The 22,139-nt window shown below is 45.8% G+C and overlaps 1 protein-coding gene across 1 annotated transcript in view; it reads right to left on the bottom strand.

Annotated features, from left to right (window-relative positions):
- Positions 1 to 265: 265 nt before the first annotated feature.
- The window catches only part of SCAI (suppressor of cancer cell invasion), a 38,857-nt gene continuing 16,983 nt past the window's right edge, over positions 266 to 22,139 (bottom strand). The window contains exons 6-20 of the mRNA XM_064394070.1: positions 20,800 to 20,895; positions 20,106 to 20,192; positions 19,484 to 19,582; positions 18,730 to 18,826; positions 17,873 to 17,971; positions 17,115 to 17,267; positions 16,200 to 16,301; positions 15,541 to 15,642; positions 14,846 to 14,924; positions 12,701 to 12,800; positions 12,176 to 12,257; positions 7,784 to 7,856; positions 7,075 to 7,248; positions 6,894 to 6,994; positions 266 to 5,829 (exon numbers count right to left, since the gene is read on the bottom strand). Of these exons, the coding sequence (XP_064250140.1) occupies positions 5,680 to 5,829; positions 6,894 to 6,994; positions 7,075 to 7,248; positions 7,784 to 7,856; positions 12,176 to 12,257; positions 12,701 to 12,800; positions 14,846 to 14,924; positions 15,541 to 15,642; positions 16,200 to 16,301; positions 17,115 to 17,267; positions 17,873 to 17,971; positions 18,730 to 18,826; positions 19,484 to 19,582; positions 20,106 to 20,192; positions 20,800 to 20,895 (1,594 nt within the window). The 3' untranslated portion in view covers positions 266 to 5,679. The remainder of the gene's footprint in view (positions 5,830 to 6,893; positions 6,995 to 7,074; positions 7,249 to 7,783; positions 7,857 to 12,175; positions 12,258 to 12,700; positions 12,801 to 14,845; positions 14,925 to 15,540; positions 15,643 to 16,199; positions 16,302 to 17,114; positions 17,268 to 17,872; positions 17,972 to 18,729; positions 18,827 to 19,483; positions 19,583 to 20,105; positions 20,193 to 20,799; positions 20,896 to 22,139) is intronic.

The raw sequence follows: 22,139 nt of genomic DNA, 5'->3' as shown, positions 1-22,139 counted from the left end.
AGCTCCGCCCCCAGCCCCGCTCCGCCCTCCCCCCGAGCTCCTCCCTCAGCCCCGCTCCTCCCGCTCCTCTCCCGGCCGATCTCGTCCCTCAGCCCCGTTCCTCTCCCGTTCCAGCTCGTCCCTCAGCCCCGCTCCTCTCCCGGCCCGGTTCGTCCCTCAGCCCCGCTCGTCCCTCAGCCCCGCTCCTCTCCCGTTCCATCTCGTCCCTCAGCCCCGCCGCTCCCTCCCCAGCCCCAGCGCGGAGCGGAGCAGGCGCCTCGGCACGAATGTTTTCCACAGTTTATTGACAGCACAGTCCGCCGGCGGGGCCGAGGCGGCGGCCGGGACAGGGACAGCGAAGGGCTCGGACACGGCACAACCGCGAGCACCGGGCGGGAGCGGCCCCGGCGCGGCGGCGGGGACAAAAGCGAACGGAAATCTGCTCCAAAGTCTCTGGAAAGGCTGGGAAGGCGGTGACGAGCAGGACGCTGGTCGGTGGCGCCCGGGACGGGCGGCAGGGCCCCGGTCCATCTGTGCTGCTCCCCGCGGGGTCCAGCAGGAACACAAACACGCTCCTTCCCTCCCCGAACAACGGCAGAGTCGCTTCTGGCATCACACTGCTTTGGCGATTACAGATCCCTTGCAAAAAAAGTCCCATTTGCTCCAAAAAAAGTTTATTTATATATCTCTATATATTTTAAGGAAAATATCCGTTTTTACCAAAATACGATATACAGGCACACAGCTGTAAAATAACTTTAAACCAATTCACTATAAAATTACTTTTGGTAATAAATAATCTGATTCTCAGAGAGGCAAAACGCTCCCGGTCCCTCTGCACTCCCAGAACGCTCCCACCTGCGCTCCCCTCATCCTTCTCGCTGGGCCGGGCCCAGGCCAGAAGCAACTTGTGCTTTTCAGCCTGCATGAGGCAGAATCCTGCTCCCAACAAACCGGTTCAACGGCAGAACGACAATCAACACGTGCCTAAAGCGACCTGTGAAGCCAAGGGGGCAGATCCTCCCAGCAGGGTTTACTCTGGCTGCTGGACTGGGCTGGTGGGATCTGTTCTGCTCTGGGGCTCCTGCAGGCCAGCAGGCTGTGCTGGGCTCTGCTCCCGGCAGGAATCAAACCAGGAACAAAACACCTATGCGTGCCTCTGGGCAGAATTCAGAGACAGTCCTTAACCCTAAAAAATGTCAGATTCAGAAATCCTGAACTAACTCTCCTCAGTCTTGGCAATGGTTTAGACAGGAAAACAAAAGGTGGCTGCCACTCCTAAATCTGAAGCAGTTACGTGTGTTCTCTGCTGTAGTGAGCAGATCTCTATTGATCCTCAAAGCACCTGAATACATTTGGTCACAGAACAGTATTGCTGTAAAATTCAGTGTTACAAATGCAGGAGAGCCCCTTCAGGAGTGTGCATCTGCTCTGGCTGCTCTGTCCAGTCTGACCTGGCGGGGCGCACAGAGCAGTTTTCAGCTCTCTGTATCATTTTTTCCCTTGTTCATGTAAGTGTTCCTGCCTGCAGAGCTCCCTCAGCCCCAGGAGCAGCCACAGGCACCAGACCAGCTCCCAGCAGCACAGCATGAGCGGGGCTCGGCCGCTGCTGCACTCGGACACTTACTGAGGAATCAAACACAGGTGAAGCTTGTACAAAAGAAACCTCAAGACACAACAGTTGTTCAGACAAATTCCAAGAGTTTTAGCTTTGGGAAGAGCAGACTTGCAGCACAGCATGGTTACAGGACACGGGAGGCAGCGAGGCAGGGGAGGGGCTTCCTAACTCGTGCCAGGGTGGGCTAGGGAACAGCTCTTCCATGCCATCCTTGGGGGAGAAGCCTGACCAGAGCTACTCAGGCTGCAGCTTCTGAGATGATTGATTGGAGCCAGATTTCCTGTTGCCCCCATCTATTTCCTGTGATCCTTTAAAGACGTCTCTGCACATCTCCCTGGGGAACAGTCTTGAGGGGTTTAGTCAGTCATGACTTGACAGACATTATTTTGATGAACTACTCAAAGAAAGGTCCTGAAACTTCTCAAGAAAGCACTCCAGGGAGCAAGTCCTGTTTGCGCAGCTCATGGAAGTCACTGCTCCATTTAGCTGGTGCACAAAGCAAAATGACACATCACATCCCAAGAGGAATTAAAAACCAGAGCACTAAAGACTCATAACCCTGCACTGCCCCATCACTGTTATTTTGAGAAGTCAAAGGGGGAAAAAAGGCAACAGCAGTAACTTTGGCGAGATGTTCCAAAGCCAGTCTGAGCAGGAGCACAAACCTACTGTGGGAGCAGGATTCATCTGAGCACACCACATGCAGGGAGTAGGGAGCCAGGCAGGAGCAGTCCTGTAAGGACACAGCTGGTCCAGTTCACCTTGTCCTCTCAATGTTTTACATGCAGAATTTACCCCTTGAATTTGGCATTGCCTGGTGCTGGCAAGTCTTCTCCGCTAATATAAGCAATAAAGATACATGGAGAAAGGGAGAGCGAGACAAGAGGGAAGGCATCAGGCCTGAGAAGAAAAGGATTTGTTCTCTTCTCACTTAAAAATGGTTCAGTCTTTGCTTCGCTTCCACACTGAGGACTGCGAGATACAGAAACCAGATTTTCTTCAGTACACACAAGCATACACCAAGAGGTACCTACGACCATAGCACAGAGCACACAGTAGCACAAGTTTAGAATGACTTAGTTCAAACAAGACAAGCTTTTACTTGGAGGGGAAAATATCAACATTTCCATATTGAATGCAGTTCTTTGGGTGGGAAAGAAGGGGCTGGCTCAAAATCCAAGAGCAGACACTCGTCCTAGCTACAGCTAGAGCAGGCAGAGGGTATGAGCCCTCTGCTTCCACAGTACAATTCCATACTTCCTCACAACAGGAGTGAAATCTTTATCTTTGAACGTCCCAGCACTGGACCTTCTAACAAAGATCAGCTGGTAAGAGGAGAATTAGGAACCTCAGGAATTAATTTTTGACTTGGACAGTCATTGCCGCTAAGTTCAACTTCTGAACTAATTTTTAAGGCCTATATTCTCCTCCTACATTCCAGCTTCTTCTTTTAAAAAGTGCATTCTTCTCTGACGAGATCTACCTTGGCAAAAAGCAAACACAACTTCCTCGAAGGGCTGCAAATGGTGGAAGCCTCTCAGGTCACAAGCAAGGACTCTCCACTTCAGCCTGGCTAAACAAAGGTGAGGACCACCAAGGCTTTCCCAGTCAGTTCACAAGCAATGTCCCAGAGGTTCACCAGCCCACACGAATGGAATCATCATCATCATCATCATCATCATCGCTCCTATGCTTGGAAACAGCATACTCTTTTCTTTTCCACAGAGATGGAACCAAAAAAGGAATAGCTTCATCAAAGCAAAAGCTAAAGCAAAGCAAAAGCATTTGGTTGGAAGGCAGTGAGCTGGGGAAAACTCAATTCCCTTTTTCCATGCAAGCTGAACGCTGCTGGTAGAGGAACAGCAGGCAGGGCAACAGATAACCTGCCTCTCACTTGCTGCTGCATTAAAGGCTTCCTGCATCTTTAGCCTCCACATACAACCCCACGTTTTAGCAACTGGGGACCTTCTACCAGGCAGAAAGGCTGGGATCAGCTTCACAGTAAGTACATGGATCTTGTCACTGTAGTACATACAGGGGCATCCATTCCCCTGGCTAACGAAGGGCTCCTGTACCTGGAATCAGTTATCAATTACTTCAAGGTCCAAGGGTAAGTCCCTGGAAAGAGCAAATTACAGAGGCAGAAGAGCCATAACCTTTAGTACAACCACAAATGATCTGCAGCACCTTGGAATCCACCCAACATGGCGTATGTGTGTATATATAAATTTTGTATATAGACATCGTAGTGGTTCATTCTTTTTAATACATATACAAGTAGCTGTACACATATACATATTTACAATTTACACCAGCCAGTAGATGTATGTGTGCTGTACATACACACACAAACGCCGAGCACACACATGCACACACGAACACACACTCGTCAGAACAGACTCCAGAGCCTGGGAAAGGAATCCTGCCAGAGTCCAAAGAGCAGCACCAAGGGGGGGTCTCACTGTACCAGCTTCACGACTGCTTAGGACAAACACAAGCATTCACAGGATTTTGTACACTTGGGAAATAAAGAATGGATGGTGCAAGCTTCAGCCCAGCTACAAAGAACCTTCATGCAAACTCCCCAGCTACGCTGCAGCCGCTCCTGCTGTTCCACACTGTGCTCCCTCAGCAGAATGGATCCACCAGGCTGCTCTGGCTGACCTCATCACACCCTGGGTGATGCTCTGCACCCAGGGTTGCCATGGCACTGCACAGTCACCAAGTTCTGCACTGTTTCCACCCAAGCACAGAGGCATGGCTGGGGTTAAACAAAAAGCACTGACTGGACTTGTCCTCTCACTTCTTTTCTAGCAGCCCATGGAACAGTGACAATTGGCTTTTCCATTTAATAGTTTAAAGGAGTTCCATTCCCTCGTCCTTGCTCACCCTGCACTGCCAGGAGCTGCCAGAGCTGCTCTAGCTCTGCAGGGCAGGCAGTGCAGTCCCAAATGAGGCACAAGAGCCTTCTCCAGCCAGCCCTCCTCCTGCAGACACCCACCCACACCCAGCTCTTGGGCTGGGGAGCCGAGGGTGCTGCCAAGTTACAGCCCCTCCTGCTCCTGGCTCCAGGGCAGGACTGAGCCTGGGGGCACATGCAAACCATCCAGGGGGCTCTGGCAGCTCCCACTTGGCTCCACCCTCAAGGGAACATCAGCACCTCTCTGGGGCACGGGGCTGTGGCACAGACACACGAGGGACAGGAGGGGCTGCTACAGCACTGCACAGGACATCCTCCCAGCTCTGCAGGGACTGCCCATGCTGTGGGAGCCACACATCCCATCCACACCAGACAGGAGGGGGAACACCTGCTGGAAATGCTGCAATTCCTGAAAGTACCTCAAACTGAAGAATGCCCCCCTCCTGTGGCAGTGAGAGGTGGGGGCTGACCTCCAGGGTTTGCAGTGTGCTCACCACTGACCACCTGCCCAAACAGCTCCTTGGCCAGCAGGGCACAGCTCATACAGAAAACTGCTGCATCAAACTTACAGGGAGCATTAAGTATCTTTACAAATTCGCTTCAAAACGCTGCTCCAAATGCAACTTAATTGCCCACAGTTTTGTCTCCTCACTTGCCTAAGACTGAAAAAATATATTTGTTATGAAGGAATCTGTGTTATTGCTATTGTTGGTTTGCACTGTGTGGTTCCATCTTTATCATTTCAAATCCAAACTCTTTGGGGATAAAATATTGGGTTTTTTTCTGTTGATTTTTTTCTTTCCAATTTCTTAAAATTGTATAAAAATAAAGGATTTCCACAAATGTGGGCTAAAGGTAACCAATAATACTTCTATGCTTAGGATCAGCTGTTGGAAATGTGGTTGACAGCCACAAGACCAGAAATAAACCTCTAGTGATTCTTCACTTTAACATTTAAAAGACATGAAAACTTCTGCTTATAAAATTGACCCCATACAGAATGGAACAGCTCAACTAACAGCTGTTTATTATTACTTGTTAAAATAATGGTCCTAAATTTAAAAATAAAATCAAGTACTTCCTTTTATGATTTTCACATTATAAAACTGCACCATTCAAAATCTGTGGCCAGGGAATCCCCTTTGCAGTAAGACAGTTTCTTTTAATAGTCATCGAGTGTGTTTTCCAGGAAAACATTCCTAACATCCAGTATGGAAGCCAGCTCCAAAATGTGCTTTTGGAGGTGAGGGTTCTCCACCGTTTCATCTCTTGGCAGCTGAGGATAAGATTCGGGATAATTTCGAGTCTCCTGCTAGATGACAGTGAAAACAAAGAGAATCAGACACTCATTTCCTTCACACCCTCTAGGAAGAAGACTGCAAAAGGCCAATTTCACCCTAATCTATTCAGTAGAGCACAAAGACAGAAAACATTCTAGAATTTTCAGTTTTCCCTTTCTATTGATTCATAGATGGTCACGGTGGCAATACAAATGCCTGCTCATCTCAGATAGTTATTGGTATGCTCACTGAGGCTTTGCAGGAAAAAAAATGAAACCACTAAAAGACACAAAAAATATTCACCTGTACTTACCTACTAGGCTGGAGTACATTTCTTGAAATTACAGACATGTAAGCATCTCCAGTGGGAGATTATCTCATCCTAAAACAAATATCTAACACACGGGGGGCAAATCTCTCCCCACTGGCACAGACCTACTTCTCTTCCCTGGTATCAGAGCAGCCCAGGTAGCTGACTTAGGCTTGGAGAGCTGCTGGACATCTGCAGTTCCACAGCTGAGTGCTGCACCTTTCAATGCTCCAGTCCCATTTTTCCCTGCAGCATTTAAAATGGAGCAGGCAGTTTATATGCCAACACTCACATAAAATGGTGTAGCTCCAGAGCAGACTTCTCTGCTGGCACAGCTTTAACCAACAGGGAGGCAAAAATACCATCTTCCTATTTAGTGTATTCATTTACACTTCAAAGACCTTTCAAAACCCATTCACATGAACACATTCCAGAAACAATGACCCACTCCTCCCCACTTCCTCTTATATTCTTGTTCTATACCTTTTTGGTTGTGTGGAAATAACAATCTTAAGTTATAAAGAGGAATTTTTCTAGCAGACGAGGCTGTCCAGAGTGACATAATTGAAGTGGAGTGTGCCTGCTGTGTTACGTGCAGGATGAGGCTCCTGCAAGCCAAAGGCTGCGAGCCTTGGGAGAGACACAAAGGCACAGGCTCAGTGCAAGCTGAGCAGCAGCATGAGCATCAGTGCCCTTCCTGAGGTCACCCTGCACCCTCCCAGCTGACCAGGGCACCTCTGCTCCCTGGCCTGGAGCTCCCACAAAGGCACAGACATCCCTGCATACCCGGAAGATTTTGTGCATCCTCATAGTGGCCGAACAGAAGATAAATCTTGTGAGAAGCAAGCGAAGAAATTCATCCCCAAAAAACTGAAGAAAGGACTGATCTGTACAGAAGGCAAAGAAAGCCCAGTTTAGAAAGGCTCAAACCCCCCCAAGGGCTGGGCTGGGCCTGGCCAGGCCGTACCTATGGATCGGGAGTGGGTCAGCAGCTGGGCAATGTCCCGGTTGATTTTTCTGAGGTAATCCTGACACTTCTCCCACAATCCTCGGCGCATGCTTGATAATCCAGAGACAAACAGGAATGCCATTAACGGATTGTTCAGAAAGAGTGTGAAGAGGCTACCCCGCTGAGACTGATCTAAAAGGAAAAATAAATCAACAGACAAAGGGATACATTTGGCATGTGACACAGAAATGCTGTCCCTGCCACACCACGAAGTCGCTCACCCGCTACATTCCGCCACAGAGGAGCTACTCCTGTGTGCTAGTTACACCTTCTCTGGTGCAGACCTGATCAATGACTGGCAATAAAGGCTTGCTGCAGACATGCATTAGCACCAAGGCACCTGCACTGACTGTGCTCCCTCTCTGGGAGCAGTAATGCTGCCCAGAGCTGTACCAGCCACTGTCACCCACGCGGGGCTGGCCAAGCCTCAGTCGAGCCTTTGCTCCCAGCCCTCGTTGGAGCCAAAGGTAGAAATGCCACCAGCATTGGAACAAATTATTTACCACATACACTAGCTAAACTTTATCATACTACTTCAGGGACTGGTAACCCGATTTAGGGGTTACACAGTAGTGGAAAGCTGCCTTTTCCTGAGGAATCCACGTTCTGTTTGGGACAGACACAGGATGCAACTGCAGCTTGGTGGGAAATGCAACACTGCACATACCTTGTAATGCTTTTGGATATGCTGTTGGAGAAAGCAAGCACACCAATGGCTGTCCAAATAAGTTTGTGAAATTCTGTAACAGATAAGAATTTTGAAGTATTGATGGTCACTTTGCTTGCCTGGAATATTCAGCAAGTCAAGGGTACAAATCGTATTAATGACAGAAGACACTAATGCCCCTCACACAGCTCAGCATTGGCAATGAGCCTGACAAGTTCACTTACTCAGAGATCACAGCACAGAAGGAATATAACCAACTACATTTTAAATTAATTTCAAATCTCTCATTTCATTGCTACTGATGGCAGACAGTAATTTCATGGAAATATGGCTTTCAGTAGTAACACATTACTTGAAAATAAAAAAATCATGTTCTGCAGTAAAAGTGAAAGCAATTGGGTTTAGCATCTTCCCTCAACACAAACTGAACTGTTCAGTCAAAACCATTTCTTTTCCCCTTTTCTTTCTAGCAGGAAGAGCCATGTCTGATGAAATAGGAGGGCCCAGAGAAAAGTTTTTAAGTAAGTTTCCTTTAAAGCAAGTATGTCACAACCTTAACATCTGCTGTACTGAACCCTCATTTTACAACTCATTTCATGCCCCTTTCACCAGCACCTTAAATGCTCTGAAGTGTCCAACTGCACAAGAGTTTCTCCAGAACCTGAAACACTACCACTGCTCACTTTCACCAATATTTACTTAATAACACTCCTGCTGTATATCTGTCTGGTGGTAAACAATTATCACAAAGGGGAAAAAGCCAAAAATCGTGCACACAACCTCATTAGCTGTCACCAGAGCAGCTTTCTTAAACTGAAGGCTTGCAAAGCTATAGCAAATGTGATTGTGCCTGCATCCTTTCAGAGCACAGACTCAAACCCCACCTCCAGAGCATACACACACACATCTGCAGATCAGATTCTTAAACTGCAGTTTACAAGTGCAAGACATACAACACCACAAGTATTTGCTTGTGAAGAATCCTCAAAAAGTTAATTTTGTAATCCCTTTTGGCATCTGCATAGTTCAAACAAACTTTCCCTTCCAGGCAGTGTATTTCAGTTCTATTAGTTTTACAGAATTAATTTGATCTAAATCTGCTAAATACTAGAGACAGAAATCTAGTCTAATCAAAATAAAACATTTCCTATCTCTGACAGGGTGCTTAGTGCTAGAAACCCTTCTAGCTCCTTAGGAGGCCAGGGAAGACTGATAATGCTGGATACTAAGGTTTGGTCTCTAAGGAAGAAACAAAGACAACTCCCTTGCAGACAGTCCAGGAATTGGTGACAGAAACATTTCAACCTCCAGGAGCCACTGCTGGTTTGAACTGTACACACACTGGCAAGGTTTCACCTTCTCCAGTCACTTCTATTCTCAGTACCATGAGCAGACTGACATGTTTCATTAATTCCACTGTGGATCACTCAGGTACAGACCAAAGCAGCCAGGCCAGCAGAGAGAACAGCCCTGCAGCCCCACAGCCAGGAGCACCCCTGGCTCACCTGTGGGTCAGGCACTCTGGACTCCAGCAGAGCTCAAGCCAGGAGAACCTGCCCTGCAATCCAGACAGGAGGTCTGGGTATGGAATGCCTTACCCTTCAGTGCATGGGCAACTCCAAAAAGAATAAACTCCATTTTGTTTCAAATTTGACTGGTTTTATGCTTCAGTGTTCAAGGTTTCCAACAGAAGTATTGCTGATTTTTACAATGCATGCCATGTACATCTCCTTCCAAGAAAGGACTGCCCATTGTCTCCAAAAGAAGTCACTTCACATTTAAGCTTTGCTAAGCTGAGTATTTATATCACATCACTGACAAAGGCCTTGCATTCCCCCTGGCTGAGGGTTTGACTTGGTTTGATTTGGTTTTAAGACTTTACATTTTACCATGATCCTAGACAACCACAGCTACAGGAAGATATTGATTTAAAAATATTATTTCATCCACATATGCAGTGGTAACCTTCAAGAACACACAGACAGCTATATTTAAATGGAAGTGTTAAAAAAAAATTCACGGCTTTCAGTAGATATGCTCGATTTGCAGTTATCTTCCACTTTCAGCTAAATATACAGGGGAGGAAGCTGTTCAAGTGCTGCTGATTTGACAAACTGGCAAGTCACTTCCTGGCAGGACTTACTTTCAGTCATCACCATTTAAGTCCTCCGGAGAGGGAAGGACGGGGATGCGTGCAGGAGAGCAGGGACGGGCTGCAGAAAAGGATGTGTGAGCATTTGCTGTTCCTGCCGGTACTGCTGGCACTGACATTTAAATGTCAGGATAGCTCCTGTCCTATCAGGAAGGATCAGAGCAGCCACAGGGAAGAAAGTCAGTATTGACTTAAATTCCTCACATGGTTGCTCTTTGTTCCTGCCAGCACTGAGGCCCCAGACACCTCCCAGCCCACGGGGGGCAGTCACAGGACAGCTCTGTCAGGGCACTCTGGGGACAAGAACCCCAGCACAAGCACAGGCAGGAGTGTACCAGGGCTGGAAACACTGACCTTGAGAGCTCTGCCATGAACCTTCACTGGAAAAAACCACCAGACACCTAAACCAGCTCCCTCACACGCCTGCCTGTGCTCAATCGCAAGAGATGGGGAAGGTGAATGTCACTTCTCAAATGCTGAACCTATTTCTTTTTAGGTTCCTCACAGTTTTGCCCACACTGTTCTGATCTGGGTCAGTGCTCCTAGCAGCCACTTCTATAATCCTGTCCTGAAATTCTTCCAGAGCTCACATTTCTGTGCTCCTTCACACAGACAGAGCTGGATGCTCTCCACCAGCTGTGCTGAACAGACTGTGGGCTTTACACCCCTGTCAGCTCACTGCAGGACAAGGAAAAGAAACTCAATGGGGGATACAGAGTTGCTTACTGTGTGTCCACAAAACATTAAAAAAACTTAATTATCAAATTTAAATGCAACACAAAAAGCAAATTCTACTGCAAACACTTGACATTATTCTCACAAGACCTACAAATCCACATGTGGAAATCCATTGCCCTGAACAGGTCCTTTGCTCTAAGCTTTACACAGAACCCCAATCTGTCCAGAGCTGCAATCCTTTGCTCTCTTACAGAGCTCCTATTTTAACAATTCTATTAGACAGGAAGGTGGTACAAAAACCAAAACCAAACCAAACACCCAACACAAGCCATACCTTTTTCCCCTGAAAAAACAAACAAACAAACAATCCCCCTGATGTTATACTGGAATGAATATCAGGAAAGAGCATAGGAAAATAAATCCCTTCCAAATGCTCACTTTCTCAGAAAGACAAGTAAACCATTCTAATTGTGTTTCCCTCCATTTAAATGGGGAAGGGAATTCAAGAAAAAAGCAGATTTGTTCTGAAACCAGTGCAGTGAATGTAAATTAAGTGGTGTTTAAAAAGCCCTCCGAGATACATTACACCGCAACAAACCAACAGAGAGGCCAGATCATTAGCTGGCTGTCAGGCAGGAGCTCCCTGGCTCAATACAGAACTACCCTGACTCACACTGACCACTGATTTAGTACCTCTCCTTGGCCAACACATGCCTTCAAAACAAACAGCACAGCCTGTGGACACTGAACAAGGCACAAGCTCCTCTGGCCACTAGACGTCCCTGTTCCTCCTCCGAAACGCAGCTGTGGATGCTCCCTTCCCTCACTGCACATAATGGAGCTATAAAAAGGAACACAGAAGAAGTGGCACTTTCCCCAGATATAGCACATTCTTATTACCCCATTCATGAATGAAATACATGTGTAATGCTCTCCAGATTCAACTGGCCACCACGAGTGCAATGCCTGCTTCTGCGTTACCCGAACTGCAGGTTCCCAGGGGTGATTTGGCATGGAGCAATTCTACTGTAAGTCCAGAGCACCCTAGGAAGGAGGCTCAGTGTCCAAGCAAACACCACTCTACAGTAACACTGGATGCTAATTTGAGGCTTGTTACTTCCTTGGTTCAGACACTTTTCAGACACAGACACCCCGTGTTTTTTAAGATCAGGCTCAATGCTTTGACTCCTTTCTCTTGCTTAAAAGCAACTGAATGTTGGATGACTGGAAAAAAGAAAAGCACATTAGTTATCTCCCTCCCCCATGCACACACACCGAGATTTGTCTTTGGTATAAAACAAAAGTAAACCTCCCACCAGAGACCTTGGAAATCTTGAACCTTTTTTCCCTCCAGCAGGATTTATTACTTTCCAATGAGCGGCTGTTCATGTGCTTCTCCTTCTTGTTCCTATTCATAGGGTCAGATCCTGACTAGCATGCAACCTCAAAAGAAAAGAAAGACTGAATACAAACTGTTTAAAAAATAGCCTGTTAAAAGTGTAAGCTAACTAGGGGTTGGCACTGTATCCTACCACAGGAGGAACTGCCTCCAAGGGCCTTACCTTGTAGGCGACGCTGTTGGAAGAATCCACGATGATGAACAGGGGCTTTCTGGTGAAAGGGTAGAGATCTCCAGGGTGAAGGCTGCAAAGAGAAAGGGACCCCTCAGAGCACCACAACTGCTGCACAGCTCTGACACTGCACAAGGGTCTCAGCCAGATAAAAAGCAGACAGCTTTCCCATGCTGCGGTTCCCAGATTCATCCTCAGAGAGCAGCTGCACTATTGTCTATATTTGTCTGTATCATGGACTGTGGGACTTCTTATTAGTCCAGGAGATGTTTAACTTCTTGAGAAGTCATCCACCACTGATCTGAAGTTTGCCAGTAATTAAGAACTTACGCTACCTCACATAAGTAAGGCTGAAGTGTTTAGATGATCATTTAAAGCTGCACATTCACTTCTGAGTGTTAAGCCACCCCCCGTTATGATGGCCTGCACTGAGGAGTCTGAACTCCAGAGACACTGATGCATTTTTCCCTGTTGAAGAGAAGCTCTTGTGAATTCACAGGATGCACACACACTCACCAGTGCATCTCCTTGTAGGACTGGTTGCGCTTGTGGAGGGCGTCCCCGTTGATGATGTCCCGGTTACTGTTGGTCAGCACACCCCCGAAATCGTAGGGACCTTCACGGGGAAAAGGAGGCTGAAATCAGCAGGGGCACCTCAGCCCTGCTGGACATTCAGTGATTACATGGCAGGGAGGAAGCAACAACGACTCCCAGAAAACTAAGGGAATCTGAACTACTCAGTTGTAAGGAAGGGAGAGAGGAATGCAGAGACTTCACTAACTGCATACTCCTTTTTATGTCTTTTTAGAAATTTCAGCATCCATCAAATAGAAGCAAGGAATGCAATTTCATAACTTCTAATTTAATTATTCACTATTTACCCACAAATTAATGTAAATTACCCCAATATTGGCTCTTGTTACACCATAGAGATAAAAGATTAAAACCCATTACATGTCTGATACAGGAAAATCAATGCCTTTGTAAAATTACTGTATGAGTTTGCATATTCCAGATTCAGAATTTGATCAAAATATAAGGCTAAATTAAAAAACCCTAGAAATACTAGTGTCATTTGCAGTTCTAACACTGCAAAGGGCAGAAGAGAGAACTCAGAGAATTACAAAGGGACAAAACAGCTTTAGTCAGATTTCAAATCTGTAGCTAAGATATTTCAAGATTTCAAAGCCAGAATTCACAATTTTCACATGCACACGCCCTGGATATGTGTTCACACTGTAAGCTGACTATTCTGCTAAATTTGCAAAACTACCCCCTGGATGTCTGATGTAGGGCAAACACAAAAGCAATGGCTATAAAAAATATCAAATCCCACAAAATACCAATAAATATTTCTGCCATTGGTATGGGTATGAAATGTCACTAACTTTAGCAAAAGAAAGTATTAGGGTTTCCTCATTCTGTCATACATTTGCAGACTTGGCTGACCCACATTTGGCCAGCAAATGCAATTTTTTCAGGTTTGGATACAAGGCGCCTTTCCATTTAAGGGAAGCTTTGGGGATACAAAATCAGGAACAGGACAAACATTAATTTAGCACTGTTACAAACACCCCACATGGTCTGCCAAACACACGGCTTGCAGGCAATGCACAGTGCAACTTGCAGCTGCTCTCCCCTTTAATAAGGCAGAACTGTGTGCAGACCACACCACCTTATTAAAAGAATGCAGTTGTGATGGTTCGTTGGGGGAAAGCTGCACGCTGGCTCTGAGCTCCTCAGGGACTGAGCCTGATGCCTCTGCCACAAGGTCTTAAGCTGAAACAACACATGCAGAGAGGGGGGCACACCACAGGCTGCAGAGGACACACTGCAGTTAGGACCTATCACCAAGCTGCAGCAAGAAGTAAAATGTTAAAAGTAGTTTTTTAAAAAATCACTGCCACCGTCCAAAGCTGACAGGGATTTTTTTTTCTTTTAACATTTTGAGAGCTCTATAAATCATGCACTGGGGAGGACAAAGCATGCATCTTATAAAGGAATGCAAGTCTCAAACAGATGAGGTTTTTTACAATATTTAGGATGTTAAAAAGTTATTTTGATTTTTTTTCTGGAATTATATAAACAGATCTTTGGACCGTGTTTACTTCAGTCAACCAGTTTTCAGCTTTTACATTGCAGCTGCATCCAAATATTCTGCTAGATTGAAAAGAACAGGAGGGTGAGGTGAGGGGAATTGTCAAAAATCATGAGAAGGGCTTGAATTGTCAGGTTAATGAGCGTGCAAATAGACCAGTCCCTGCAGCTGCTTGAGTCCTTCCACCACCCATGTCCTGGCCACACGTTCTCCTGGTGCTGGGCATTGGAAAGAATCACAGAGTGCCACGGAGCCATTTTATGAACTTTGTGCTGATGCATCAGCTGAGCCACATGGTCTTCAAAATTGGGGGGCTTTAATACTTCAGATGCATCAGAAACTGGATGTGTCCTTTGAAAAGTTCTCAGGCTAATGCACACTAATTAAAACACAAAGATTTAATTATTTTTGTGGAAAATAAAGGCTATCTTACTAAGCAGACAGGAGAATCGAATTGACTTGTCTTTTAAAAGGAGCTTTGTGACATCTTTCTTGGCCACTTGTCCTGGAACATAAGGAGAATTCAAGCCCTGTTCATGACAGGGAGCATTCCTTTATTGTACCTTCACTATCCGAACGACCTGATGGGAACACGCCCGTGGCAGACAGGTAAATCAGCAGCACGCTGTTGGCAGGCAGCTCCTGCAGCACAAACAGGGGCACCAGGGCCAGGGAAGAGAGGCACAAGTTTATTTCAGCACTGAATCATCACCTCCACAAACACACTGTCATTATAATCGTGCTGCTCCTGCTTCTGGCTCCCCTCCACTCTGCTCCTGGCGCATGCACTGGCCCTGCCCACCACAGACACCCCTTCCAACAGAACTAAAGTGTCACCTGGTGAAATGTCTGAACTGAAACCTCTAGGCTGACATCAGAGCTCCAAGCAGCACTGAGAAAGCACCTGCTTCCACACAGACTCTTTCACTATCTATCCAGATCTGAGGCTCTCCAAGACATGGAACCCAAAAGCTCAAGACCCACGCAGACCCCAACTCCCAACCAATGCACAAGGGAAGCTTTGTTTGCAGTCTGAATGGGATACAGGACTGGAGATTCAGCAGCTGTACAGTGCTCGAGAGCAACAACTCCTGATGCACTTCCCTGATTTTGGTTTGTGCTTGGCATGATATGAAATCAAAGAATACTCTTAAGATCTTTCTATTTTCCACACCACTGGAGATCCACATTTCTCATTCAATCTCACAAACAGTCTTAGATATATTTTATTACAAATAAATTCACCGATTTCACAAACCTTAAATGATGCTGCTAAAAATGTATATAGCTGGCTAAAGGTTGGTTTGTAAAGTAGGTATTTATGGGGGTTTTCCCGCCTGGCTGGTTTCTCTGTTGACTCCTGTTAAAAGAAAGAAACAAAACACTACTCAAAAAACCCCAACAATCAGATATTACCAAAACACTTTCATAACCCTCTCAATTTCTATTTATTAGAATGCTCTAGCATACTTGCCACACAAATGGTCTGCCCATTCTGCATTTCCTACTACACAGTAAAGCAAGATGCACAAAATTCAAACCAGAACTTTGTATTATCCCTCACTGAAACTTGTGAACTAAATCTTTCTGACTCTCTCAAGTGTCACCCAAGAAATGAGTGACAAAATTCATACTTCATCTCAATTAAATAAATGAAAAATCTTATTTTCTTTTGGCCCCAGAGAGAACACTTGATGCTTTCTCTGAAGGGGACATCAACTTTCAGATGACTTAGTAATCTGATGAGTCCATGGGTTTGAGCTGCTCTTCACTAATTTCTAGTGGAAGTTACACCACCTTTACTGACCTGCTCTGCACAGTGACAATACTGAAGGAGTACACTACATAAAAGCAATCAACCAAACAAAAAACCCAGCTGAGATGTGTTGCCAGGTTTGTTACTGAAGTGGAGCTGACCTGCATTCCAGGTTTGTTCATTTGTGATGCCAAGTTCATGGGTTCCCTCTCCAGAGCTTGCAGCATTCGGAACATGTCAATTGTCAGTTCACTGAACTTGACCTGCAAGAGAGTCACACAGTTTATTCTGCCAGATACACATTAAACAGAATTTCTCTGGAATTATCCAGCTGAGAGACTCCACTGCACACCAGAGAGACCATTCTCTCTCAGGGATCTGTCAGTGTCATTTCTGAATCTTTGAAGAGCTGTGAATGACTTCTAGAAGAGCTCACAGAAGACAAAGTCTATTTGTTACTGATCTATCAGGCCAAGTCACTGCACTGCAGACCCCTGCTTCCAAATTACAGGCTTCTCTGGGATGTGTACCAATCAGGTGCTGAAATGGCTATGTACTATCAATTCAGACAAAATCTGACAAAGACAGATGAAGTGGAGTTTAAATATAACTCCCTTGTTTACCTGAAAAGAGCTCGGAGTGAAGCCATGAAATTTGTACAACTTCACTGTCATTATAATCTAAAAACAGGGCCTAGAATGTCTTTTGAAAACCTCTTCCTGTTGTCACTAAAGTTGCAACAAGCTGGAGTGAGTCATATGAAAGCTCAAGTCAAGCTTTTTCTGGATGTGAGGTCTCCCATGCTTGAATGTTGTTACAAATAATCCAGTGTATGAAAATCAATTGTGTCTACTTAATTGACATGTTGAATATAAACAATAAGAGGTCAGTACCACAGATGTAATACCTAACACTTCATTTTTAGGTCTTACTTCTGTGAACCCTCTGCCCCTTGCTACCACTGCAATAAAAATATTTCAGTGTTCTCCTCTGTTGGAATCTCTGTTGTATGATCAGAAGGGATGTCATGGGGGGGATCCAAAGATGCAAACCCAGGTGCCCAGAACTTCCTTTACCTGGTTGTTGCAGTTGCCAATAATGAGTGCATCTGCAAGAGCAAGCTGTCCCACTATCATCCCCTGCTCCAGCAACGGAGCTCCCGTCTCAGAAAGCCTGTTAGAGGTGATTACAATGGTGTTGTCATCATTTAAAACCATGACAGGGTCTGCCTAAAAAAAGCAACCAGAATAAATCAAGAATTCAGGAAAGCATAGAGATTTGCAGTCAGAGAGAAGTCCACAGGTCTTGGCATAATAAACATCTCACAAATGAGGCAGATTTTTAAATTACTTTGCCATACATGCATTTATATATTTGTATGCAGGCTAGAGGGTAAAGCCTTCCCAGCTGGAAAAGCAAAGTTCTTAGGGACTGCAAGAAATACATGGGACTAGCACATGAAGGTACAGCAATGAGAGAAAAGCATACTGCCTCCAATGACATGGACTCTGCTTCAGCTGTACCTGAGAAGTCAAATGTCATCAACAACCTCACAAATTCATGCCAAATAAACTACGTATTCCTACAGTCATAATAACTTTGGTTTTCCTATTTTAGCTTGCCTTCTCTTTGCAGAAATGAATAGCAAAGGAGGAGAGTGAATGATAATGGTGCCATCCATTCTGGCAATATTTAAATATTCCTGTGAACACGTGTCAGTGATTCATGGGACAGGCACACTGTCCCTGCACATGTGACACACGTGGTGATACAGCCACACTTCCATCAACAAGACAGAAAACTCTGAAACAACTATAGGAGATGGTATTCTCACCTCAATAAATGCTGCCACTTCCTGAAGAACCAGGTTCCACTCCACCTGATCTTCAGTATTGAAACGATGCGTGTAATCTTCAATTTCATCTGACAGCTCCTGATGTAAACAGTTCAGAGACAGACACAGTCAGTCCTAAAACCAGACTTTACCAGGCAGCCAAGCAGCCTTACATTTGGTTAGCTGTGCTGGCCTTTAAGAATAAAAAATAAATAAATTCCTTGAGAACATATGCAGCACACTCCTGACTAACATGCCAGCCAAAACGCGCTCGTTCAGCAGACAGAATGCCAGTGCTACACTGAGTTCTGGCAATGCAAATTGTCTTTTACATAGGGCCAAATGCAAAGAATATCTGGAGTTAAGTATAATTATCCCACTCACAGCTATGTCACTGGTTATTACCATAAGCTACGGATACCAGGGACTCAAATTTCAGCTTGCAAGTAACTTTAAATACCTTGAGAAAGGGGATGGTGTGGCTGCTTTAGCTGTGCTAAGCTAAGGCTGCAGTTCAAGGGAGCTGTGACACACACAGCAATGCAACCTACACAAAGCTGTCAAGCCCAGGAACTGCTTGAAGCGAGGTTGTCAGAGGGGCTGGGAAGCATATGCTGTGGGGAGCAGCCTGCTGTTCCTTTGCTGCACTTCCAGGGCACCTCCCTGTCTGGGCTGCAGCTATTGGAATATTTTTACTTGCTGTTCAAACAATGCAACCAAATCATTTGGTCCTGAAGTGTCATTATTAGATGTCTGAATCACAGGAGGTATTCCCTGTGTTGGATGTCAGATAGACTAGAAAAGCAAGGATCAGCAACCTCCCACCCCTCAGCACCTTGATCCTGGTTCTAGCATACCTTCACAAGGTCCTTTACAACATCCATCTTGTTGAGCAGGAGACAAACCACTATAAACCTCGCATAGTAACGCAGCTTCTTAACCACCAATTCAGGCCTAGACACAACAACAAACACACCACAGCCAAATTTGAGATTAAAATAGAACTGAGGCAGGTAACAGGGGTAAGGGAGAGGAGGAGTTTAAGACCACAGCAGGGCTGAAACTTGCAGATTAAAAGTTCTGAGTGAACTCATGTGGTGATGAATAGCCACCTGGCTGCTTGGAGGTTTAGTTAAAATTGAGTACAGAGACATAAAAAATAATTTAAGAAAGCAACAGCCTCCTTACTTGACAGGGGCATGGGAGTCAGATATCATGGCTGGCTGTTCAAGCCTTGCTGTACTGCAGTATGAGCTGCAGTTCCCCTGGAAGGCCTGATGAGAATCACATAGATTCCTCTGCTCCAGCCCAGCTGACCCATCTTCCACCCACAGCATTCTAGCTCCCAGAACTGATACTGCTCAGGATTTAAAATGACAAAACTCTGGGGTTAATAGCCTTCTATCCAGGACCAGGTAACAAAATATTCTTCCAGTTATACAACAAAGCTCTTATTTATCCTGAATTTTTCAATAGTGGCAGAAGGATTAAAAGAAACTTCCTTCAACAACATGGATTTTATCCTAGTTATGCTCCTACAGTTTATAGCTCCTTGCTGCTTCCACACACCTTTCTAGTGTTGAAAAAACAAGGGCCTCCATTCAGACATACCTGTCTTCTTTGTTGACCTGGGAGTAGTAGGACCTCTGCCTGATGGCTGAGTAGAAGGAGAAAGCCTCGTTGAGATAGCTGGTTTCAGAGGTGCGCAGGCTGCGGGGAACAGGGGCATCAGCTCACTGCCTCGAGGGAAAACCACACCAGACCTCCCCTCCTGCCCCTCAGCCAGCCTGTGCCCCCGTGGCACAGCTCCTCCTCAAGTAGCAAAGCCAGACTCTGGCTCTGGGCAGGCAGATGTCACAGCCTGGATCCCATTTTGGATGAACAATCAAAGCTGCCCATCTTGCACCACATGTGCAGGTGATGGGGTCACTGAACAGCTTAAAGGAACATTAAGCTCCCAAACTTGTAAATCACACTTTTGCACAACATTCCAGTGCAGCACACGTGGAGGACCCTTTGGAGGCAGGAGAGATGTCCTTGGGCAGTAGCAGTGTGAGCAGCAGTGTGGCACCAGGCTCACAGGGGCCCTTCCCTGCAGTCCCCATGCAGTCCCCAGACTGGCACCGTGACTCAGCCCAGTCACTGATTCCTCCTGACTGAGCATCCAGACATTTGGCATGCAGCTGCCACTAACCCTGCATTGCCCACTGAATCCTCTTCTGTGCTTACTTACTAATAATGGTAATAGAGCTGCCCAATCTTGGAAGCAATTTCCCCAATTTGCCACCTCTTCAACCCATACCGATTGTCCAATACTTGTCTATGTCGCAAGAGAGAAAAGAAAGATTAAAAGGATTCCCAAACTTCCCAGAACATCCCACCAGACAAGACAAAGAGCCACTGCAGGGCCAAATTCAGCTTTCATTACTGGTGCAGCATTGCCAGCAGCAGCCCCTCACAGAGCCAGCAGCACACAAACTCCACAACAAGGGACATTTATCTTGCATAAACTTGCCAGAACCAGACATAAGTGTGTTGCACAAAATACACACAACAAAAGGTCACCACTTCCCAGGAGAACACTCAGACTATGCAGCCAGAGGAAGGTGTGAAGGATCAGAGCCCACGCTGCAGCAAGAGACTTCACACCATTCCAGATTCTGCTCTGCAGAATCCATCACCTCCTCAGCAAGAAATTAAAGCACCACACACTCAGGTAGAGCAAAACGGTTTGTTAAAAAAGTCACACTGAACACTCTGCAACATTTTAATTCAATAGACTGTGAGCACTGCAGGAAGCTGCTGCTCCCTCCCTTCATGCTTGAATAGCACAGTGAAATCTCAATCTTAGCTGGGGCTCGGGGCATTCCAGAGATTACAGCTGCATTTAAACCCACACAACACATCTGCCTACAACATTTCCTTACCGGTGCTGCTGCTGGAACTTCCAGAGTTTGGTGTAAACATCAAATGTTCGCCCAAAATAGGATTGCCACTGCTTCTGCCCATACTGAGGTAAATCCCTGCAAGAGACAGTGACAAAAGCAGAATTAGGAAGCAGAATCCAGTCAGCCCACCATGACAGGAGCATGTTTGTGTCCAAGTCAGAACTGCTTTGTTCAGGATTCATTGACATACTTGAGAATTCTGCCTGCACCCAGAACTACAAGAAACATGACTGCCAGAGTTTCTCAAAACCTGCTGTTACTGGATCTCTCCAAACAGGAAATGATCATGCTCCTACATGCAACAGGTGTTTGAAAATAGCTTACAATTTTGCTAGAAGGGAAGTAATTATATGGTTATATGCACAGAAAGACAAATTGGACTCTTAAAATATCATAACACAGAAAAACCCTACCCAAGAACAAGCAGATGGAAATTAGTAGATACAGACTGATAATATTTATTGTTACTGATTAAGGAAATAATCTTTTTCAAACAGATATGCCATGTTTCATACAGAGCCTGTGGCATCACAAACAAAACCACTGGCCCACTATCACCAGGCCAGGCCAACATATGGATGCTCACAGTCAACACTCACTGGGTTCTGTTACACCATCACATTTGTCACCCTCTCACTCACAGCTAGTGACACGACACAACCTGAGAACTTCTGGTTTTTTCCTGTCAGTCTCCAGTGCTACAAGGTGAGTCAGCCAACCCAGTTCAGCTCTGCTCTGCCACCTCCCCTCCATTTCCATGCTGTGCTGTATTTCCACCCCACAGCTATGATGTATTCCTAAGGATTCTGGCTTTAAACGTTTGTGCTCTCAACCCTCACTCCTCCATCTCCCAGGAGTGACCTGAACCTTGAAATAAACGCAACAGAGCAGACCAAACCTCTGAGTCCCACGTTCCCTACAGACCTACACCACAGCTCATTCAAAGGAGGTGCACAACTCTGTAAGTGGATGTAGAACAGCTTTTCTAAGACAGAATACTCTTTCATTTGATTCAAGATTGATTTCCACAAGGAATGCTCTCTCAAATCATTGTGCTGGCTCATGTACCACCTTCAGCAGACAGAAAAGCAGCACATTCCACATCCAAGCCTGGAGGGCAGAGACCAAGCACCACCTTTAGGAAACCTTGCCATGTCCTCTGAAGGAGCCAGAGAAGCAGAACAGTACACACCATTTCAGAGCAGCATTCTGGCCTGTTTCTGCTCACTGTAATTGCTTTAACAGCACCCGAGGTAGGAAAGGAAATTAATATTCTTCTGCTCGTCAGCCAACTGTACTTCCCACACAGCTTGAAGGGA

This window comes from Passer domesticus, chromosome 18 (assembly GCF_036417665.1).
Source record: "Passer domesticus isolate bPasDom1 chromosome 18, bPasDom1.hap1, whole genome shotgun sequence".
Taxonomy (NCBI): Eukaryota; Metazoa; Chordata; class Aves; order Passeriformes; family Passeridae; genus Passer; species Passer domesticus.
The sequence above is the reverse complement of the archived record's forward strand: the minus strand, read 5'-3'. Positions and strand labels throughout refer to the sequence as shown.